Source organism: Panthera uncia, assembly GCF_023721935.1.
Source record: "Panthera uncia isolate 11264 chromosome B2 unlocalized genomic scaffold, Puncia_PCG_1.0 HiC_scaffold_24, whole genome shotgun sequence".
Classification (NCBI taxonomy): domain Eukaryota; kingdom Metazoa; phylum Chordata; class Mammalia; order Carnivora; family Felidae; genus Panthera; species Panthera uncia.
The window spans coordinates 93,909,207-93,931,055 of record NW_026057580.1 but is presented as its reverse complement, the minus strand read 5'-3'; the positions used below and the strand labels follow the sequence as shown (position 1 = coordinate 93,931,055).

Sequence of the window (21,849 nt, the reverse complement as noted above, 5' to 3'; positions counted from 1 at the left end):
AAAGATGAAAACTCTTCGTTCATTCGCTCAGTAAACGCTTATTGTGTGCTTACTATGTGCCAGGTACCAACCTAGATGCTGAGATACAGCAGCGAGCGAAATAGAAAAAAAATCTCCATCTTCATGGAGCTTACCTGCTAGCAGGGAAAACAGACACTAAATATGATACATAAATATATGTTTGTTGGTCCTAAGTGCCATGAAGAAAACTAAAGCTGGAAAGGGGAAAAGGAGTGTTAGGTAGGAGGTGCGATTTCCCACAGTCAGTAAAGACCTGAGAAGACCAAATACAAGTAAAACCCTACAAGAGGGCGTGCTTTGCAGGTAACTGAGGGGAGAGAATAGCACCAAGTGGAAGAGGTAGTTCTCGGAGAGGGTAGAGCGGGCAGAATAAAAACTCCCCCAAAGATGTCAATGTCCTCATGTCAAGAACCTGTGAAAATGTCATGTGGCAAAGACTGCTAATTAGCGGACTTTAAAACGGGGAGATTATTCTCGCTTCTTGGGTGAGCCCAATGTACTCACCAAGGTCCTTAAAAGTAGAAGAGGGAGGTGTAAAATGATGTCAGAGGGATGCCATGTGAGGACTCAGCCCACCATTGCTCGCTTTGAAAATGGAGGAAGGGGCCACAAACTGGGGAAAGCGGACAGCCTCTAGAACCCGGAAGGGCAAGGAAACAATTTTCCTCTGTAGCCCCTGGAAAGGAATGCAGTCCGGCTAACACTACGATTCTAGCTCAGCAAGATCTGTATCAGACTTCAGACCTACAGGACTGTAAGATAATAAATGTGTGTTGTTTGAAGCCACTATTTATAGTGATGTGTTACAGCAGAGCTAGAAAACTAATACACACGGAAACACAGCAGTATGTTAGAGGAAACGCAAAGAGACATCACTGAAACAGAGCGGACAAAGGAAGGAGTGGAATACTTGCACTTAGAGAAATAATTGGGAAGCCGATCACGTCGTTTCTTGTTGGTCATCTTAAGGATGTTGACTTACACTCTGAGAGGAAAGGGGAAACATCACAGTTTCCAGCAGAGCTGTTACATGGAAAATACACTGAGAGCGCAAGGCGGAAGGAGTAAGACGGACCAGAAGGCTACGCCAGTGAGTTGAGCAAGACACAATGCCTTGTACCACGCAGTAGCACTGGGCTGTGTGAAGTGATCGGATTCTAGACACATTTTAATGGCTGAGTTGACAAGATTTTCCAAAACATTGGATATAGAATATGAAAAAGAAGAGTCCGGCATGATTCCAAGCATTTCGGTCCAAGCAACTGGAGTTGCAAGTAATTGAAATGGGCAGGAAAGCAAGAATAATAATAGGTGTGGAGGGAAGACCAGGAACTCAGTGTTGGACACGTCAAGCCTAAAATGTCTAATACACATTCCACTGGATTATATTGTTGTTCAAAATCATTCACTCCCTTTCCAGTTGATGGGGTACACTCCCTTGTCACATTGACCTTGGTCTTGGCCACATGACTTGCTTTGGCCAATAGAATGTGAGCAAATGTGACATATGTCATGTCTAGAGGCATCAAAAATTTTCACCTGCCATCTTGTTCTCTCTGCTACGAGAGAATAGCTCAGACCAGATAGAAGTGATAACTTCAACCAGTCTGAGGGGTCTGAGAATGAGAAGACAGGGAGAGAAGATCCATCTATGGAACAAAGAAAATCTGAACCCAACCCATAGCCTGGAGCTGAGATGCAGGCAAATCCATGAACAAGCCATAAATGGTTGTCAGTGTAAGGCACTGAAATTTAGGGGTTATTTGCTTTTAAATTAATGCAGTCTAGAGTTTAGGGGAGAAGTCTAGGCTTATATATATATGTATAATATAGGATATATTAGATATATTATATTTAATATATATTATATATTATATAATTATTATAATTATAATATATATATAATTATATAAATATGTTTTATATTATATAAATTTATATAATTTTATAATTATATAAATATAATATATATTTATATAATTATAATTATATAATTATGATAATTATTATATATATAATATTATATATAAATAGGATGAGATCACCAAGACAATGAGTACAGATGAAACAAAGAGGATCAAAAGCTGAGCACTGGGGCATTCCATTGTTAAGAGAATGGGGCGATGAAGGAGGACCCGCTAAGGAGGGATTGAGAAGGAGTTAGCCAGTAAGGTAGGAGGAAAAACTGGAACATGCGGTGTTCTGGAAGAGGGAGTGATCACTATTATCAAATGCTATTAACCACTTAAGTATGATAAGGACTGAGAGATGACCACTGGTTTTAACAGATGGTGGTCATGGTTTTAATGGAGTGATCAAATGGAAACATCACTCTTTGGAATCACATCCACTTATTCATTCAATAACTGTATCTTGACCATCTACTATGCGACACACTATTCTAGACATTGGGTACATGCCAGTGAAACACACACCCCCTGCCTCCCCACTTCTCCTCCCTTAAGAAAACACCTGTGCCTTTAAAAAGCTTAGATTGTAGTGGGAAGAGACACACAAACAAAAAGCATAATAAATGGGTCAGAAGGTGATAAATGCTATTAAAAAAAAGAATACTGCAGGGAAAGGGAAATCAGAAATGCCTGAGGGGCTGCAATTTAAATAATGTGGTCAGGGTAGGCTTCATAAAGAAGGTGACATTTGATTTATAGCTTGAAAGAGCTAATCCTCTGATCCAAGAGGCTCTCCAGGATTTTACTTCTCTCAATGTCCTCGCAGTTTACAGCCCTCAGCTGGCATTAAGGAATCGACAAATCTGTAAGACCTGTGACTCTAGAGGCTGCCTGAAATGTTAACTAGCTAAAGAAATAAACCAAAAGTAAAAACCAAGATTCAGTCTCCACTTATTTCGCTGTTACCTTTAGAACGATCCAATCAGTACTGCGATCTATCAGAAACACCAAAGAAAAGTTATTTCCTATTAAGTCTAATGAAAGTTCATAAAGCATTACTAAGACAAAAAAAGAAATCTATCAATATTAGATTATTTAAAACTAAATTAAGTATATTTAGCTGCTCACAGAAGAGGCTAAATTAAGCAGGGATGTTAAGAACACCAGCTTTGGGAAGTTACTTGACACAGACCTGGAGTTAACTTTGTTGTTTCACAGGAGGCAGACAAGGGCCAAATAAGGCCTTTTCTGCTCAATCTCAGGAACATGGTTCTGCGACTGCTCACATCTAAATGAACCATACACACTGAGTCTCCAGATACACCTCGCTCCTGGGATAACCAAAAATGAGTAATAAGTAACAAAATCACTTCACACGTTGTTTCCAGTTTTAATTCATTTATTGAAATACAGCGTGAGGGGCCAATCACCAGGCACCCATTCATTAAGGTTTTAAGTGGAGAAAAAAGAGCTTTGGTGAAAAAGTCTAGTCGAGCATGCTCTAACAGAACTGTCTCCAATGACAGAAATGTTTTAGAACTGGTGCTGTCCAGTAGATTAGCCACTAGCCACGTGTGGCTACTGAAAACTGGGGCTGTGGCTAGTGCAACTTAGCGAGTGGATCTCTAAAACTTTGTTAATTTAATTTGAATGGCTAGTGGCCACTGGACTGAATGACACAGTTCCAGAGGCCTTGACTCTAAGCAATTTTTGTACTGTTGCCCTTTCTTTCCAGAAAGGATTTTTAAGGGGCCTTCTATTTTTGACATTCTCTAATTCTAATTTTTTTTTAATCTTAACTACCTAAATCATCTTAAACAAGATTACCTTTATCGTAAGTGTGTGAAAGGTGAAGTGATTTTTGCCAACGGCCCAGGATAAAGGTTAGTTCTAATGATCCAGGTATTTTCTTTTCACATTTTGATATTTGATTTTCTGAAAGAAATCCCCAAAGGAACAGGCATCACAAATGCAAACCACAGTATGATGTATAGTATACTAGGTGAAAAAGAAACTGAGTTCTCCCACAACTGGCTCATTTGTGTCTCTGACCTGCCGAACTACCAGCACATTCGCTCAACATTTAACAGAGAGGTAACGGGGAAGGCCCTGTACCGGGCATTAGGAATACAAAATGTCAAAAAAATAATCCCTGCCCTTAAGGAAAGCGTAATTCCATCATACAGTTTCGACAGTACAAGAGCCTGGCAAGTTCTCCGTACCCCACATCTGAGCAATTTCTTGCCAACAAGATCATCCTTGCTAAATGCTAACATTGCAGTCCAACAAAGCTCTGTTTTCATCTGGCTCTGCCCTCCCCACCACACACCTGCCGAGGCAGTATTGCCTTTGAAGAGTTGAAAGCTTTCTTCCCTGACCCACATAAGAAGCACCTCTGACCTGGAGGGGTGCCTGGGTGGCTCAGTCAGTTATATTCCAAATGAGTACATCTCCACAAGCCAGGAACTCCATTTACTTCGACAACTTTCTGGTTTCCTTTCTTTTGGGTGTCATGATAAATTTTGAAATCTTCAGACTCCTATTTAGCATCTTGTTAACTGAAATGACGTGTAAACCAAGAAAACTAAAAGTGCCAAAGTACTTGCTCCAACCTCAAAATAGAGTTCTAATAACAAAAACCTTCAACTTGACTATTTTAATTTTTTTTTTTAACGTTTATTTACTTTTTGAGACAGAGAGAGACGGAGCATGAACGGGGGAGGGGCAGAGAGAGAGGGAGACACAGAATCGGAGGCAGGCTCCAGGCTCTGAGCCGTCAGCCCAGAGCCCGACGCGGGGCTCGAACTCACGGACCGCGAGATCGTGACCTGAGCCGAAGTCGGACGCTTAACCGACTGAGCCACCCAGGCGCCCCTCAACTTGACTATTTTAAACATTTTTCTTTTTAGGTAAAATCATCTTTCGAACTTTAAAACAGCAATTTTGAATAAGCTTTCTCACATCGCTTAGATAATTTGCTACAGGTATTTTCTTAAAACGGTCAACGAAGGCAAATCCAAATATGCGTATCGGCTTTAAGCGAAATCATAAAGTGGGGCACCTGGGTAGCTCAGCTAGTTGAGCGTCTGCCTTTGGCTCAGGTCGTGATCCCGCCGTTCTTGGGTTTGAGCCCCACCTCAGGCTCTGCACAGACAATGAGGAGCCTGCTTGGGATTCTCTCTTCTCCCCCTTTCCCCCCCACCCAATAAATAAATAAACTTAAAAAAAGATTTTTTTTTAAAAAATAAAGGGAAATCATTAAGTTTTTAGCAACAGCAACAGAAAATGCCTGTTACCTCTTCTGTAATGTTTGTATCCCCAAAAGCTATAATAAAACATTAGTACTTCCTACACTACGCATCACAGAAATGCTTAATGTTAAAGTCCCAATTTCAAAAGAATAAGAATCACAGCCCATATCCTGCCTACACAGACACCAGATTAAAGACATCTGGAAAATAATTGAGATTTCAACACAGTTCTTCCAAAAGCTCTTGCTTCTCCGCACACAACGTGCTACATATGCATTAATAAACCTGACAAAAATGTAAATGAGATATGCCCGGCGTGAAATTTCTTTCGACTTTTTTCGGACTAATAAAAATCATAATCTAAAAAAGCAAACCTTGTAAGCCAAATGCTTTGTTAAGAAATTCTATTAGTTCTCTTAAAAAGGATCTACACTTAAACATTCATTTCAGTGTTAGGGGAGATCACCAATGAACATAGCAATTCTCAGCAAGAACGATCTTAGGTGTACATAACCTCAAGGAGCTTGTCACCTCTCACAGGATGACACTTCAAAAGTGTCATCTCTTATTGAAAGTCTTTAAAAGACTTTTAAAGACTCTTATTGAAGTCTTTAAAAGATTTTCACAGCTACTGAAGATCAGCCTTCTGAATAGTCACATTTTTTTTAGCAAAAAAGCATGTGCACATAGTGCGTGCTCAATAAACAGTGTGTGCTCAATAAATGCTGAATTAAATAGCATTTAGCAAGCCAACCTTGTCATGAGAAAGACAAATTTTAGTGACATAGTCACAGCCATTAAACACCAGGGATCAAAGGCATCTGGTATAAATGCTCCTGTTTTAAAGAATTAAATGGGATCATCACTGACTTGCTCATTTTAATAACTTCATTCTTTTTTTTTTTTTTTTTTTTTTACTACATTTTGGGAGTTCTTCATAGATTCTGGATGCAAGTCCTTTTCTTCTAGTCTGTAGCTCATCTTCATTCTCCTAATATCTTTGAGAAGCCTTAATTTTAAGAAAGTTCAACTTGGGGCACCTGGGTGGCTCAGTCGGTTGGGTGTCCGACTTCGGCTCAGGTCATGATCTCAGAGTTTGTGGGTTCAAGCCCCACGTAGGGCTCTGTGCTGACAGCTCAGAGCCTGGAGCCTGCTTCGGATTCTGTGTTCTCCCTCTCTCTCTGCCCCTCCCCTGCTAATTCTCAGTCTCTTGAGAATGAATGTTTAAAAAAATTAAAGAAAAAAAAAAAGTGTAGACACTTCTAAAAAATGGCATTTTCCCAACTCTGCCATCGCCAAAGACCACCCCCCACCTAACATGACCGTATCCTGCTCTGAAAGGTTATGTCTATGAGGTAAACAGCACTTATTAGATAATAATTCATTTGTGCTCTCATATATTATTCATCTGAGACATAGGCTACTGCCAGTGTTTCTGAGCACGAGATAGCCAAGGTTGCCAAAACTCCTGCCAAAAATAAATTGACCTTTTAGATATCCTGTGCAGTGTCACGGTGGGCAATGTTACAACTCCATTAAGCTTTTTGAAATATTCACAGTAGCCCCCAGGACTGCCACCATTTTGCTCCCTGCCCAAACCACTCTCTTCTTAGAGCCATGGGCTTCTAGAGCCTCAGACAAACCCTAGCCTAGGGGCTTCACCTCAGCTTTACTTTTTTCATCAACCACATGCTGGGTCAACAGAGCTTCAGAAAAATGTGTGATTTGTTAATGGGATAAAAACAACAAGTATAAGGCACTGACTGCCAACCCATGGTTGTGCAATAATTTGGAATACCACTAATTATTAGCTCAAGAGATAGCCCCTGTACCGTGAAACATCTTAAGTCTCTAAAAGAAACATGTAACCAGCATTTTCCTCCCCAAGGCTGTGTGGGATACCAGTACAGTGCTCAGGTTTAGCAACTTAAGAACTCCCAGATATCAGAGCTTCGGACAAAATAGTGAGCAACTGAAAATGAAACATACCAAGAGCAACTGTTTGAAAAGTTAGTCAAAAAGGAAAACCGTACCCAAACTGCAGAGACCAATGCTATCAAATCTGACAGCTGGACATATTTGAATCAAAACACAACTCAAAGTCAGATCCCAACGTGAATAAAATGATAGACTCCAAGTGCAGGCTGTTAAAATGTTACCTTACACTCTCAAGCAATGCTCTTACAAAAGGGAACAGAGGTCAACAAATTCATGCATGAAAAATGAGGCAAACACAATTGCTGATTTCACATATTATTCTTCCCTCTTATAAAAGTGTTTGTTTGGTTTTTTTCTTCTTTCTAAAAATAGGGGGTGATTTCAAACATGCTTGTCACCCTTATACAAGGGCCCAGTGAAACCTTCCAGAATTACTCCCATTTTAGCACCTGTGCAGCCAAAGTGAGGGCTACTATACATTTTAAATCTACTGCCTTGTGAAAACAAACCCAAAGTTCTCTCTCACCTGGAAACAAAGTACCCACCCATTGATCTCATTTGGAAGACCAGGGAGAGGAAACCCAGACTTAATATTCTCGGCCACTGACTATGTGAACTTATTATATAGATGTAAATTCTCTGGGTCTCCGTTTCTCTCTAAAATGAGTACAACAGTCAATGCAACTTAACAAACATACACTATTGAGAATACAATCAAAAATACAGCCTTTGCTTCAAATTCTGGCATCTCTAAATTTTAGACTTTTATAGCTGTGCGTTTTCACTTTTGGGTTTATGAGAAATGTGACTAGCTGGCTCTAAATGTGACTTTAAGATATGATCTAAATTTTCAATCAAGTGTATCAGAACCTCTTGGCTATGGTATCTATCACCAGGAAATGGTGCAATGGTGGCCGATTCCATTTGTTGAGCACCAACAAATGTAAAGAGTGTTGTTCTACTGAATTCCATAAAACAAAGTGCTTTGTTAATCTTCCTTTTGCTGTCCCTGAGGCTTAGCAATGCCAGAACTATCTTCAAAGGTATTTTGTATTCATCAAATAAGATTTATCCCAACTATGGTCAGTTAACATGAAAAGAACACAAGCTCCAAACAGCTTTTTATTCTTCCAAAATTTAATGCTTTACTAGAGAAACAGCCTGAATAATTAGCAATCTGATTGCTAAAATTAAGTAAAAACAATATAAGATTTAAAGAAATGGCAACCACTACAAACAAGATTCTTCTTCCATTAACCTTAATTCTAATCAGTCACTGTTTAGCTGTTTCTACCACGGTGAGAACCGTATTTTTCTTACAATTGCTAAGGAATTTTGTTGACATAAATTACACCAGTAGAAACCACAATATCCTTGGGCCTTGGGCCCTTATGTAAAATTTATGCCTATGATGTCTGTAGTAAATAAATGGTAAGACAGGCCTTTGAATCCACCGGCAGACTGGACACAGTTTCCTCACCCACATTTCCACATCTTATCCTGTGTTCTAATGTTTTTGAGGATTCCAACCCATTGGCTGAGAATATGTGAAATGAAAGGGGCAATGAGATTGAAAAGATAAAAGATACCTGACCACAGTGCATAAACTGAGCAAGAAGTTTAATTACGACTCAGTTTTCATTTCTTTACAATAAAGAAGCACATGACCAAGTCTTTTCATTATGAAAATTGGTATAGGCCTGGGAACCAAAGAAAAATATGCAGAATAAGATTATCTACCTATTCAGTAGAATTCCCTCTAACCAGAACAAGAACTGTGGACTATCCATACGGAACCAACCTTGTGATTTTACTGTAGAGGTCAGCTACATGCGACACACTGCCATCACACAGCTTTCTAAGTTTGAAGTTTTCATCAGCCGCAACAGTGATTGTGGGATGGCCACCTGAGCAGTGATCAAAATCCCAGGTCTTCCCTATGATCTCTTCTGATCAAACAACCCCAAGCTCAAAAACCTTGAATCCCAAATAAAGTGACACACCGAAGAGAGATACAATGTTAGTTTCTGAAATTTTATTATTTTTAATACATACATGTCACAAACAGAAACCTTCAAACACCACACACAATTCCATAACCAAATGTTTCAGGTTTATCAACATTCTTTAACTATTTACACTTTCTTCCCCCAACAAAAGTGCAATCCAAGACATCTTGACAAGAAATGTTTACTGACAAGAATATATTTGTGAGCTGGCTTTAATGACGCCCATCCGTTATTTTTTCTTTCCATTACCTGGAATAATAACAAAGTCAACAGGACACAGAGATGAGCTGGGTTAGGCAGCATCCTATTAAAGGAACGAAAACACTGAACAGGAGCACTTATTCCTCAAGTCCTCCCCAAACCTCCAACTAAAACTGCTCAAGAGCTGCGACCAGGAGACCAAAGAGGAGAGCTGAGTGGAGGTCCTGATCCGGGCACAGCACAACAGACTGTACATTAAGCGTCAGTCTTACAGGACAAAACAGAAGACTGCAGCAAGTTAGGTCTCACGGTCTGAGAAGTTACATGTCAGCCTATCCGTTAGTTTTAGTATTTCAACACCGAATAATATTCTTTCCTGATGAGGTCATCTCCCCCCAAACAGATACGAAAATACTTTTTATTCTGAAAATAAGCTTCTTTTGCAAAAACTGGAAAGTAAAGACCGGGGAGAGCTCTTTCTTAGAGTGGAATAATTCATCCCACTCCACAATTTCATGGCCAATGTCTATCTTTTCATCAAGCAGCTGATAAACTCAGTATATCTATCACTTGCTTCAGATGCAACCAGAAGAGAGTGGAGAACTGAGTCAGCCTGAAGAGGAAGTAATAAAACCATCAGAAAGAGTTTCTCACTAGAATGAAGCAGGTAACATTTTATTTGTTCCAGGTACAGAACGCTTAAAACTAAATGAATAATAAAAAAGAGTTAGAACAGATGAAAACTCACTTTGAAATCACTAATCACTTACAAGTGGTTCATTTTATTGAACACTACTTATCAGAAAAAAAGAAAATGGATCTCTGGTGTGACTAACGTCCTTTAATATCCGAACCACAACAAAAATGGTCATTTTTGACCTATTCCAATTTCCACCAGACCAGAGTACTCTGACAAAGTGTGGCAAAAATACCAAGGTCAGCAGATTTCCAAAGTAAGATTTATTCTCCACATTGTTGCATACTCGATTATATTTTATTCTCAAATAAGCCAGATTCTCTACTCCAGAGGAGAACGTGATGCCTTAAAGGCAAAAGATACTCTCAGATGATACCTGTGCCTTGACCTTTAACATAACTGCAGCATCCACAGAATCCTAACTTTGTCATCCAAATAAAGGCCAAAAGCAAATTTTATCCAATTACAGGGAAAACTCCTCATCTTACTTTTCAGAGAGTAGAAAACAAATGTAAGGAGAAAATACTGAATGCATCAGACACTACACTCACGGTAGTTTTAGACTACTAGGAGCTTGTGAATGTGTGAATGTGTCAATTTTAAGATCCAGAACAACAATATAAGCAGGTTTCTCTACAAAATTTTAGGTGGATTAAAAAACAGCATTACAGACATTTATTTTACTATATGTTTTAAGTTCAGAACTGAAATCCAAATGCTACTCTTAGGATAAGAGAAACCAATTTTTATACTTGGGTATACGAGAGAATCAATGGGGAACCAGTTAATTCACAATTACAGCTTTGTGTATTAAAGACAAATTTGCAAGGGCTATGTCCTATAGACCTTTTAAGTCGCATCAAATACTGTCAGACCAATATCGATTTGCCACTTCTTAAAGGCATTGAGCATTTCCCCTACTGTGAAACATTTTTCAGATCATCAAACACCAAACCAGATGCAGTAAACCCAATTACAATCATCCAAACTGAAAGATAAGAATATTAGTCGATATGCTGGTTCTTTAATGTTGTTATCTCAAACAAAACATCAAATATTTCATACAATAGAATGGAGACTTGCTTGCAATAATAGCTAAATGCTTCTGAGAGGAAAAACAGCTGTCTTTCTGAAGGGGAAAAAAAAAAAAAGGTATAAACCAAATGAATAACACAAAATGCTCACATAACCCCAAATTTGGCTACCCATGAAACGACTGTATTTTCAGCATTCTATTAGCCTACACGTGTAATACTTGAAATTATCAAATCCATTTTTGAGGGATCATATTCCAATTACAATTCTATACGGGTATGAGGTGCCCGTCTATTTAATCAAGCTCTCATTAACACACGTCCATATTTTGGAAAGCCCAATGCTCTGATAATCGAGTTACACAAATTACGTTCTTTTTTCACTAACGGTGAAGTATCACGGAGAGCTTCAGAATGATCTCTTCTCAAACATACTGTTACACATTACAACAGGTAATGTTTTGAAAAATGAAACACATTTAAAAAGAAATATTAAAATTCTTTTCCTCATATCCTCAAAAGCAATTTTTTCCTTTCCTTCCTAGGGTCAAACCTATGATTTGGGAAACTCAGCATTAAATGGGTAAAATGTGGCCATAACAGTTTTGTGGAAGGTAAGGCATGGTAACGGTGGCTCTGAAATTCACCAGTTAGGGTCCACGGCTGCGAGATTACCCCTAAGAAGGATCTGACATCAGATGACACCTCGACAGTGCAACCTACATAAATCGACACCCACCCAAATCATGTTATTCATGGATTCTCCTTCAGGGCTCATCTGACCAACCTCAAAGACACAATTCAAATGACAGGGTTCTTTCTGCCTGATCTTGCCCCCTCCCTAGAGTCACTGTGTATCACTTCCAAATTCACTTAGCATATTCTCTGTGACAGGTCACTTACCCACAAATATTTGCAACACCATTAGTTTTCACAGGTCTTATAATTCGGATATAATTTTCAGGAGGACGACTGCTAAGTCACAACAGTGACAGAAACAGCACTCGGGTCTACTTGCAAATAATGTGCAGGTCAGTGCGCAGTGCAGAACACTAAACCAAGACAGACTAATCCACTATCAGCTCCCCAGGCACAGACTCACGTTCACACGTCACGTGTTTTTCCCAAGGCCCCGGGAAGATCTAAGAAGTGGGTCTTGAGACGGTTAACAAGATCGAAACAGGAGTTTCCTTCCAACACCTACCATGCTTTTAGTTTATAACCACATAATCCCTTTGCTAATTTCACCCTATCCTCCCCACCACCTTCAAAGCTGCATGAGAGACGCTTAGTGATGGTGAACCGCTAGCCCAGACTCACAGGATTATCCGTATGGGCTCCGGTCGTGACCACAGACTAACACTGAGGAGTCAAGAGAGGGCAAGGGGCCAACCCCACGTCAGTGGCACATGTACACAAAGGAACTCTCCTTTAAATTAGAAAAGAAAGTAATGTCACAGAATGTCTCCCTATAAAAGATATGTAATAAAGAAGTAATGTCAATAAAATAGCTACTACTAAAGCAAAGCTTTCATCAATAAGCTTCGAGAACTTTGAAGGAGGAAAATGGCTTCACGAAATGGTAGTCCAGGTTCCCACAGTGCGGACACTGCTGGACATTGCTGTACTCGGAGAAGTACTGCATCCCGATCCGTACGTCTATCACAGGCTTCCCGCAGTGCTTACAGTTCAGGCGGGCCTGGGGGGGAAACACAGACGCGTGAGCCACGATGCCCTTCTGTCTCACAGCACAGTCAATGTCACCCACACCGCGATGCAACACTGCTAGGCCAGAGAAACGGATCGAGAGTTTAGCAAAGCGTCCCTTTCATTGCCAAAAGCAGGTTATGCAAAGCCTAAGACGCGTGCTCAACTGCTCATCGTCAGTCCGACGCACTGACTCTTAACATTTCTCCCTGGGTGCCTGGGTGTGCACACCGCTAGCATTTCCACCTACTGGTACGAAGCCAACTCCAAACCTGTACTGCCCGAACGTCTGCACTAAAGTTCCCCTAACAACAGGAAACCCTCTCCCCTGGATTGTACCGAGTGGCTGAAGCCAACTTCCCCCATTCAAAGCCTCATGAAGCTTCTGGGAACATGCTGAGTTTAGGTTAAAACTTCATATACATTTCTTTCTGCTCCTTACTGCCCTTGTTTCCTTTGATGTAAAAATAAAATGCCCCCTAAAATACTCAAGGAAAATTAACGGTCCAGGAAGAAGTGCTATGTTTATCCTGAGGCTTCTGGGAAACCACCGCACAGCAGATCTTCATTCGTGCCTGGGCCTCTGACAGCACAAGACTAGAGTCTTTCAGCAAAAGGTCCAAGAACTTAAGGGAATAACCAGAAATGATAAATACAACAGACTCTCAATTTAGACTCATTCTAAAAATGTAATAAAAAGTATGATCTCATTTTGCGCTCAACACACTCCTGTGAGGCGTGTGAATTTTAGATGAAGAAACTGAGGCACGCAGTGAGAGAGCAACATGGCTAAGACCACAAAGTTAGGAAGCAGAAAGGCTGAGAACTGAACAAAGTAGCTTACTCCAGAGCCCACATGCTTAGTCGTGACATGGACGACCTTCCTGGAGTCTAAGATCAATTCTCTTTTAGCTGATTAATCTCTCTGAACAACAAAAGTGAAATTCTGGGCAAACCTCTCTCTTTAATCATTCTCTTTAATCTGCTGTTCCTTTCAAATAACTAACCATCGCTTATTTTTGGCTCAAAGTCTTATTAGAAGACTTTCCTTGATTCCTTAATACTGTCTAACACTTGTACCTTCCCGGTGAATAAACAGTTGACCCTTGAACAACCCAGGTTGAACTACATGGGTCCTCTTATAAATAACCAGATTTGTTTAAATAAATACAATACAGTATTATAAATGTATTTCCTCTCCCTTATTATTTTCTTTATAATATTATCTTTTCTCTACCTTATTCAATGTAAGAATACAGTATACAATACATATGATATATAAAATATGCGTTAATCAACTATTTATTTATGTTATCGGTAAGGCTTCTGGTCAGTAGGAGACTATTAGTAGTTAAGCATTTAGGGAGTCAAAAGTTGTATGTGGATTTTCGACTGCACAGGGGATCAGTGCCCTTAACCCCTATGTTGTTCAAGAGTGAACTGTAATTAACTGATATTTTTTTAAAGCCAAAGAGTAATCAAGCATGTTTTCCATTTTACTAGGAGGCCATAAAATAAAAGTCTGAGCTTACAGTTTTAAGGAAGAAATACATAGTGGGTACCAATACTGGGTATGGCAGGATGCCATTCTGCTTTCCTCCCTAAAGATAAGGAAATAATCCCATTGCCTTTCAAGCGTCTAGTAGAAAGAACACCAGACTGGCTGTGACACATTTGTAAAGACCTGGGCAAAAAGGTCTATTCTGTGTGTGGAAAACAAGGAGGCTAAACGAGATCTCCCAGGTCCTTTCCGGCACCAACATTCTATGAGGCACAGGCCCCAAATTCTTTTATTTCCTTATTTCTTTAAAAGAGAACCCTCTCTCGTGTGTGTAAAGAGAGAGAAGCCGCTGCCTCCTGTTTCTCTCATCTCAAAAGCTGCCATCATGGCACGATGGATATTACAAAACGCTACAGTGCAGAACTCAAAGGCTAATGAGATCTCATTTCCAACGCTAATGGAATTTTAAAATGGAAATGTGGTCAATGTATCAGAATAGCATAAAAGTGGTCAGTCCTATCCGGAATCAAATGACAGGCTACGGATGGCCATCTAGGTCTCTCACGGCCGTGCTTCTCTTCTGAGAACACTAGTAGAGAACAAAGTGTAGCTGAAAAACCCACTCCGCCAACCTTTTAATTCAGCCGACACAGGTTATCACAGGATACTCTCTTTATAAAATCAAACCGTAATGCTAAAGATACAAAACTATGTAGTAACCAATAAAGTGTGTACTAGTTATTGACATTGAAAGCCAGGCTTGGCCACCAAAGAGCCAAGGAAAATTCTCTCCTACCCATGAATATCAAGGAATTCTAAAACGAGGCTTTCTTTTCCCCAAGCACTTGGAAACAAACCAAGATACTTCCAAGAAATTTCTTTTGTCTGCTGTGTTTCCATGTACTTATTAATATGTTTTCAGAGGCTACCACTTCCCTTTTTCCTGGTGGCAGCTAACTTTTGGAAAATGCTTCCTCTTACCGGGGCTTTATGGATTACAAATCTTTCATGTTGACCTCCCAACACTGTACAAAGCAGGCAGTTCCTGGGTCACTTTACTATCCCATAGGAAGAAAGCAAAAGAAAATCCTCTCTATTAAAGAAGGGGCTTGAACCCATGAACTATGAGACCATGACCTGAGCTGAAGTCAGACAACTGAACTGACTGAGCCACCCAGGCACCCCTAAGTAATAGCTTTTTTTTCTTACTAGAACCTAAGTATACGTTAATCATACAAACATAAGAAAATAGAGCAAAAGAAAACTTAGGGAACCACTTAGCATCCCACCATCCAGAAACAACCTCTGGTTAACAGGCCAGCAGCTCCCTTTTTACAAATGGAAGCATACTTCCATACATATTATGCTATTTTATAAAGTACCTTTGTGACTTGAAATACTAAAACTCTTTCTTATGAATTAGACATTACTCTACATACCCCTTTGAGTGGCTGCCGAGTATTCCAGCAACAACTCCCTCACACTGGTGAATCAGCCATCATCCCTGGACTCTGGGGAAGTCTTAGGATTGTTCACTTATCTTCCTCCTCCTCCCCCAAGCTAACTACAGCACTGCCTCTAACTCCTCTACACCGACTACAGAAAAGAAGCCGGAGATCATCCACAGCTCGCTCTGTGGGGCCAATACCAACCTGACAGCACGGAGAGGCGGCCAGGATGTCGTAGGTGTACATGGTGCCCAGCTGGTGCCAGCTGCCGTCCCACCGCGACTTACACTTGATGCAGATGATCTTGTGAACCCCTTCCAGGCAGTCCACGCACACCGCGTACAGGTGCATGAGTCTCCCTGTGCACAGAAGACATAATGCTGACAGTGGCCGTTAGAAGGGATAAAAAAAGTGGGTTACCAATCAATTATAAACAAACACGTTATCATTCAGATAAAATAAGCAAAATAGGTCCTATTTATCACATATCCCCAAGATGTCCTTTTAGAATAATGATGAATACTAACTATTATCAATGGGACATATATTGGAAGTTGGTTTAATAAATATTGGCTCAATTCACTTTTCCAAAAAGAACTGACAGGTTTCCAATATGGACATCCAAACTCAAGTGATCAAGCCACAAATGCTAAAAACTAGCCAATGATGACAGAGGACTTTCTGCTCACAAGTCTGTGCGTGGCGTGGGGACTGAACCACAACGCTAGTCTGCAGTCAAGGGCTTTCATCCATCGACAGGTCCCATCATAAAAAAAGGCAAAAGTCTGTCTTGATATACTGGTGGCCCAGAATTCTACCACAGCCACGATTACTAGGTTAACTGTCTTTGTCTCCAAAACTGCTCAGCCATCACCATATTTAATTTAGGAACCAGAATTATAGCTTACTTGTAAGTGGTTATTTAAAAGGAGTTCAATGCTTTGTTATTTACTGGGCTCTTCAAAGACACAACCCCATTCTTCCATCACCTATTAACATCTAGTGCTTGAGAAAGAAGTCACCCTTGTTTACACAGAAGGGTTAGTTAGGATTCAAATCATTGGGAAAGACTGGGAATGTCCAGGATCAGCCCAGACAGTGTGTAAGAGCAACACTGTTGCTCTCACAGGGAGCTCTGCTGTGCTGAAAGCTATGGTAAGAAGAACACGTCCTCCTCCAGAATGTGCTGCTCCCTGCCATCCGCCCGCCCATGGCTCTTCACCTTTCAGAGGTTAGGGCCAGCCTGCTCCTTACCTGTTGGAGGGTCGGGGGTAATACAGTACTTACAGAGACACTTTTCATTGCATTTGCTTACAAGGCTCTCACTTCCTCCGTGAGGGTAGGAACACGTCTACACGCATGCGCACGCACACACACACACACACACACACACACACACACACTGTTCTCAGGACTATCTAATTTTCACCTTTCTCCACCCATTCCCTGATAGGTTCCCTTCAGACATGGTCCTGGGCTCTGCCATATACTCTTCCTTTACTTTCTCTTTTCTCCCTATTCAAGAGTTCTTCTAATCTTAAAATCTGAACCACCACTGTTATAAAAGAAGCTCCCCAAATGCTTATTTCTCAAGGTGCTTGCTACATAGACCTCTCCAGCGAAGAGTCCCAACACCCCTTCAAACCCAAAACACACCAATGTCCTCATCGTCTTTCCCCTAAGACAAGTCCCCTTCCCAACGTTCTCCACTCCCGTCCTTGACAGCATCATTTATCTGGTCTAGAGCCAAAGTGAGCTAACAGGGATGCATTCTCATCCTCTATAGTCAAGCTGCCCCCCAAGCTCCAATTTTTCCTTTAAAATAATCTCCTGTAGGTATATATTCCTACCTTTCAGTTCCCACTGTTAGCACCCAACAGTCTCTCATCTCCTGCCATCTAGACCGGAGATAGAAGTTCTACCTCCCTTAAAAAAAAAAAAAAAAAAAAAAAGAAGTTCCACCTCCCTATAGATAGGTTCCACCCCTTTTGAACAATTTTTTCCCCAACCGATCATCTACTCTCAAAAAAAACAACTCTTAGGGCGCCTGGGTGGCTCAGTTGGTTGAGCGTCTGACTTTGGCTCAGGTCATGATCTCACAATTCGTGAGTTCGAGCCCCGCGTCAGGCTCTGTGCTGACAACTCAGAGCCTGGAGCCTGCTTCGCATTCTGTTGTCTCCCTCTCTCTCTGCTCCTCCCCTGCTCGTGCTCTGTCTGTCTGTCTGTCTGTCTCTCTCTCTCTCTCAAAAAATAAACATTTAAAAAAATGGTTTTTTTACACTCTTCAGTTCTTAAAGAACATGGCAAAGCTCTTGTTATGGCTCAAAAGGACACCCACAATCTATTGTCCACCTGACCTACTCATTGTCCACTGCAGAACCTCTACCCTAACCAACGTGTTCTCTCCAGTTCTGTCTCCCGACTTTTTAACCACCATTCCTCTGCTCATGTTGCTCCCTGTCCTTATCAGCAAAGACCTTATGTGAGCAGACCCTCTGCTTATCAAAATCCAGCCCACCTTCTGACATCTGCCTTCACGCTGCCTCCTGTGACTACGCAGGCCAAAGCGGCCCCTTCCTTACTGTAGACAACTACAGGATGCCTAACGTACATCATATCCAGGTGTTATTAACTCCACAGGTGGTACTAGTGTCTTCATTCTGGTAAAGTTAATTACATTTTTATAAAAACATCTTACATCCTGGGGGCACCTGGGTGGCTCAGCTGGTTGGGCGTCCAACTTCAACTCAGGTCATGAATTCACAGTTCGGCAGTTCAAGCCCTGCATCGGGCTCTGGTGGTGCGGGGCCTGCTTGGGATTCTCTCTCCCTCTCTTTGCCCCTTCCCCACCTGCACATACTCTCTCTCTCTCCTCTCTCTCTCTCTCTCTCAAAATAAATAAATAAACTTTAAAAAAAAAAACAACATTGCATCCTAAGATTATAAATTGGTGAAAAGCAAGAACTGATAGTACCCAGCACATGTATGAAATTCATAAAACGGACTCACTGACGAATGGGTTAAGCGAAAAGAATCCATCACAAATAGAAGAACACTCCTCTCATGTACACCGAACACCTGTACTCTCATTCATCTTCAGAAAGAGTATTTCCAGTCTTAAAACGAAGTGAAAGTAGTTTCCACCTACTTCCCTCTAAAATTATCCCCGACCAGTATAAAGAATGAGAAACAAAACACAAACTCCATTTTCCAGGAAACTATGAGATACCTGCAAACCAGAACCAAAATAAGAGCTCAGAAGCTGGATGAAGGCATTTTAAATGGTTTAGCTCTGGAAGCAGCCAGCATGCACAGGGAGGACTGGGATGAGGTGCTGAGAGGAAAACAGTGTGGGATAGACAAGTAGCCATTCTGTGCAACTTTTTCCACCAAATCACCCCCAAACCTGGGCTAGCCTTACGACTTATTTTGAAGAATACAACGTGACGGAAGTGATGAGACTCAGTTCCACGCTTATGCCTCTGGAGAGAGACTGCAGCCCCCACACTCACCCCCACTGAATGCAGGAAAGAGCCCAGCCCAGCCCTACCGGAAGACAGAAGACTACACAGAACAAGGAGGAGGGTAGAGCCATTCAGTCCGGCTGAGGCTCCCCAGGCCAGCCAGTCTGCCAACTGTCAGACCCGTGTCAGGGGCCATCCTAACCAACCCCCCCACAGAACGGTGACAAATCAGAAATCATCACTGTTTTAAAACACTCAGTGGGGGAGTAATTTGCCTTTAACAAAGGTTAAAAGACATTCGGGATGAGGTGAAGCTCTGGAAAAGGAAGGGGGCGGGGCTCCCCCTGCAACTTCATTTCCTCTTCCTCGGATGAGAAAGTTAGAACAAGAAACTGCATCCATGAAACAAGAACAAGATGCTATTAAAAAGAGCTCTTGGAAATTATAATTCATATTTACATAACAGAAATCTTAAACTCAGTAAAAATACTGGAATATAAAGTTCAAGAAATCTTCCAGAAGGCAAGATAAAGAGATAAACAATAGGCTCAATGTGTATATAATAGAACAAAAAAAAGGGATCAATTTTAAGAGGTCCAATATCTGACTAACAGTTGCACGGGTTTTTTTTTTTTTTTTTTTTTTTTCCCCTTAAATGAAAGAAAAAATCTTCAGAGAAATAAATTAGAAGAAAATTCCCCCAAACTAAAGACTGTAAGTTTACACATTCAAATGTTTCACAACGAACTGGGGGGGTGGGGGGGTGGGGGGAACAAGTGACGGTGAAACTTCAGAACACTAGGGATAAAGAGGAAATCTTAAAACCTTCAGGGGATAGAAGGGGAGAACAAAGGGACAGGAATAAGACTACTATTTGACTTCTCAACAGTGACACTGGAAGACAGGAGACAGTGAAGAAATGCCTTCAAAATCCTAAAGGGGGAATATTTATAACTTGGAAGACTTATGCCCAGTCAGACAGCAATCAAGTATGAAGATAGAATCAAGATCTTATCAGACTTTCAAAGTCAGAAAATACCTATTCCCACGCTTCCTTTCTCAGAAAGCTCCTGGGGATGTTTCTTAACAAACCGGGGGAATAAACCAAGAAAAAAGAAAACACGGGATCTAGGAAAACAGAAGATTTTAAAAAAAAAAAAAAAAAAGAAGAGAAAAGCAAATAAAGAATTCCTGGAAGGGCAGCTATGTAGTACAGCCAGTAATGAGTGCACCAGGACAGACAGGAGCAGGGAGACGAAAGGCTCCGTGAAGGAGATTTCTGCAAAAGGAAATTTATAAAATGTATGATAGGTATGTGCAAATGTTTCTGAAAGCTTTGTGAGAGCTGCTGGAAAGTGAGAACAACCAGCCATTGTTTCCAAAAAGATGAAGCCAATGAAACTGTGAAGCAACTATTAACTTGAAGAAAAACAAAAGATGTCTTAGAATATACTGTACTCTACACAGGAAATGCACCTACACTACTTACTCAACACTAAATATTTACATAATCTTAACAGTAAAAACATTAAGGATTTAACCAAGAACTGTAATAGATTATCCTGATAGAAAGTGGAAGATTTAAGAAAGCAGAGTCATCCACCTCAAAAGTAAGCCAACAGACAGTATCCAAAATTGGACATGAAGATAGCAGTTTTTAAATGATGATGGGAAAAACCTGAGAATCAGTTACGGTTGAAACGTGCTCGTCTCTGGGCACCGAAACAGCAGGCATCGATGGGAAGAAGGCGGTGAGGCTACATCGTTTCTACTACAGGCTTTGTTAGCACACTTGTTTTGAAATTTATTTTTGTTTGTTAAGTTTGTTTATTTATTTTGAGAGAAAGAGCATGCACAGGAAGGGCAGAGAGAGTGGGGGGGAGAGGGAGAGAATCCCAAGCAGGCTCTGCACTGTCACAGGCGCCCCATTTTTTAGCACGCTTTTAAAGTTACAAATGTGTTACACATCATGTATCTCACTTTTATAGAAATTCAGTAATTTAGGGCACCTGGGTGGCTCAATGGGGTAAGCGGCTGATCTTGATTTTGGTTCAGGTCATGATCTCACAGCTTCACAGCTGTGAAGCCCCACAGATCAAGCCCCACGTTGGGCTCCATGCTGCCGGTGTGGAGCCTACTTGGGATTTACTCCCTCTGTCCCTGTCTCTCTCTCTCTCCCTCTCTCTCTCTCTCTCTCCCCCTCTCTTTGCTCTTCCCCACCTCACACATCTATGTGCATGCACTCTCTCTCAAAATAAATAAATAAAAACGTTTTTAAAAAATTCAATAATTTTACATGAATGGACAGGTTTCTCCCTGATACTGACCAACCCCCATCATTTAAGTGATAGCTGAACTATCCCTACATCCTTGAACAGTCATCCACAGCACTAAGTTCCCCCCACTCCACCACCAGGGTTATGTCTCAGCTTTCAATAACCCTCCACTTTCCTTTTGCTGCTATCAAGAAAGACTCACCTTCCATAAACTTCAAGATTGTTTCAACTAATCTAAAAACGCGTTGGTCCTCTCTGACCCCCACTTTCCCTTACTCCATCATGTTTACAAGGATCAAACCGAATACACAACGTGCTGGGCACATTAACAAAGGTTTGAAAGGCAACTGTCTTACATCAAGTGACATAATTATGCAATTCCTACTCTCAAT

At 40.9% G+C, this 21,849-nt stretch overlaps 1 protein-coding gene across 1 annotated transcript in view; it reads right to left on the bottom strand.

Moving 5' to 3' along the window:
* Positions 1-3,998: 3,998 nt before the first annotated feature.
* The window catches only part of HECA (hdc homolog, cell cycle regulator), a 55,796-nt gene continuing 37,945 nt past the window's right edge, over positions 3,999-21,849 (bottom strand). Inside the window, exons 4-5 of the mRNA XM_049654665.1 lie at positions 15,922-16,076; positions 3,999-12,760 (exon numbers count right to left, since the gene is read on the bottom strand). Coding sequence (XP_049510622.1) covers positions 12,596-12,760; positions 15,922-16,076 — 320 coding nt within the window. The 3' untranslated portion in view covers positions 3,999-12,595. The remainder of the gene's footprint in view (positions 12,761-15,921; positions 16,077-21,849) is intronic.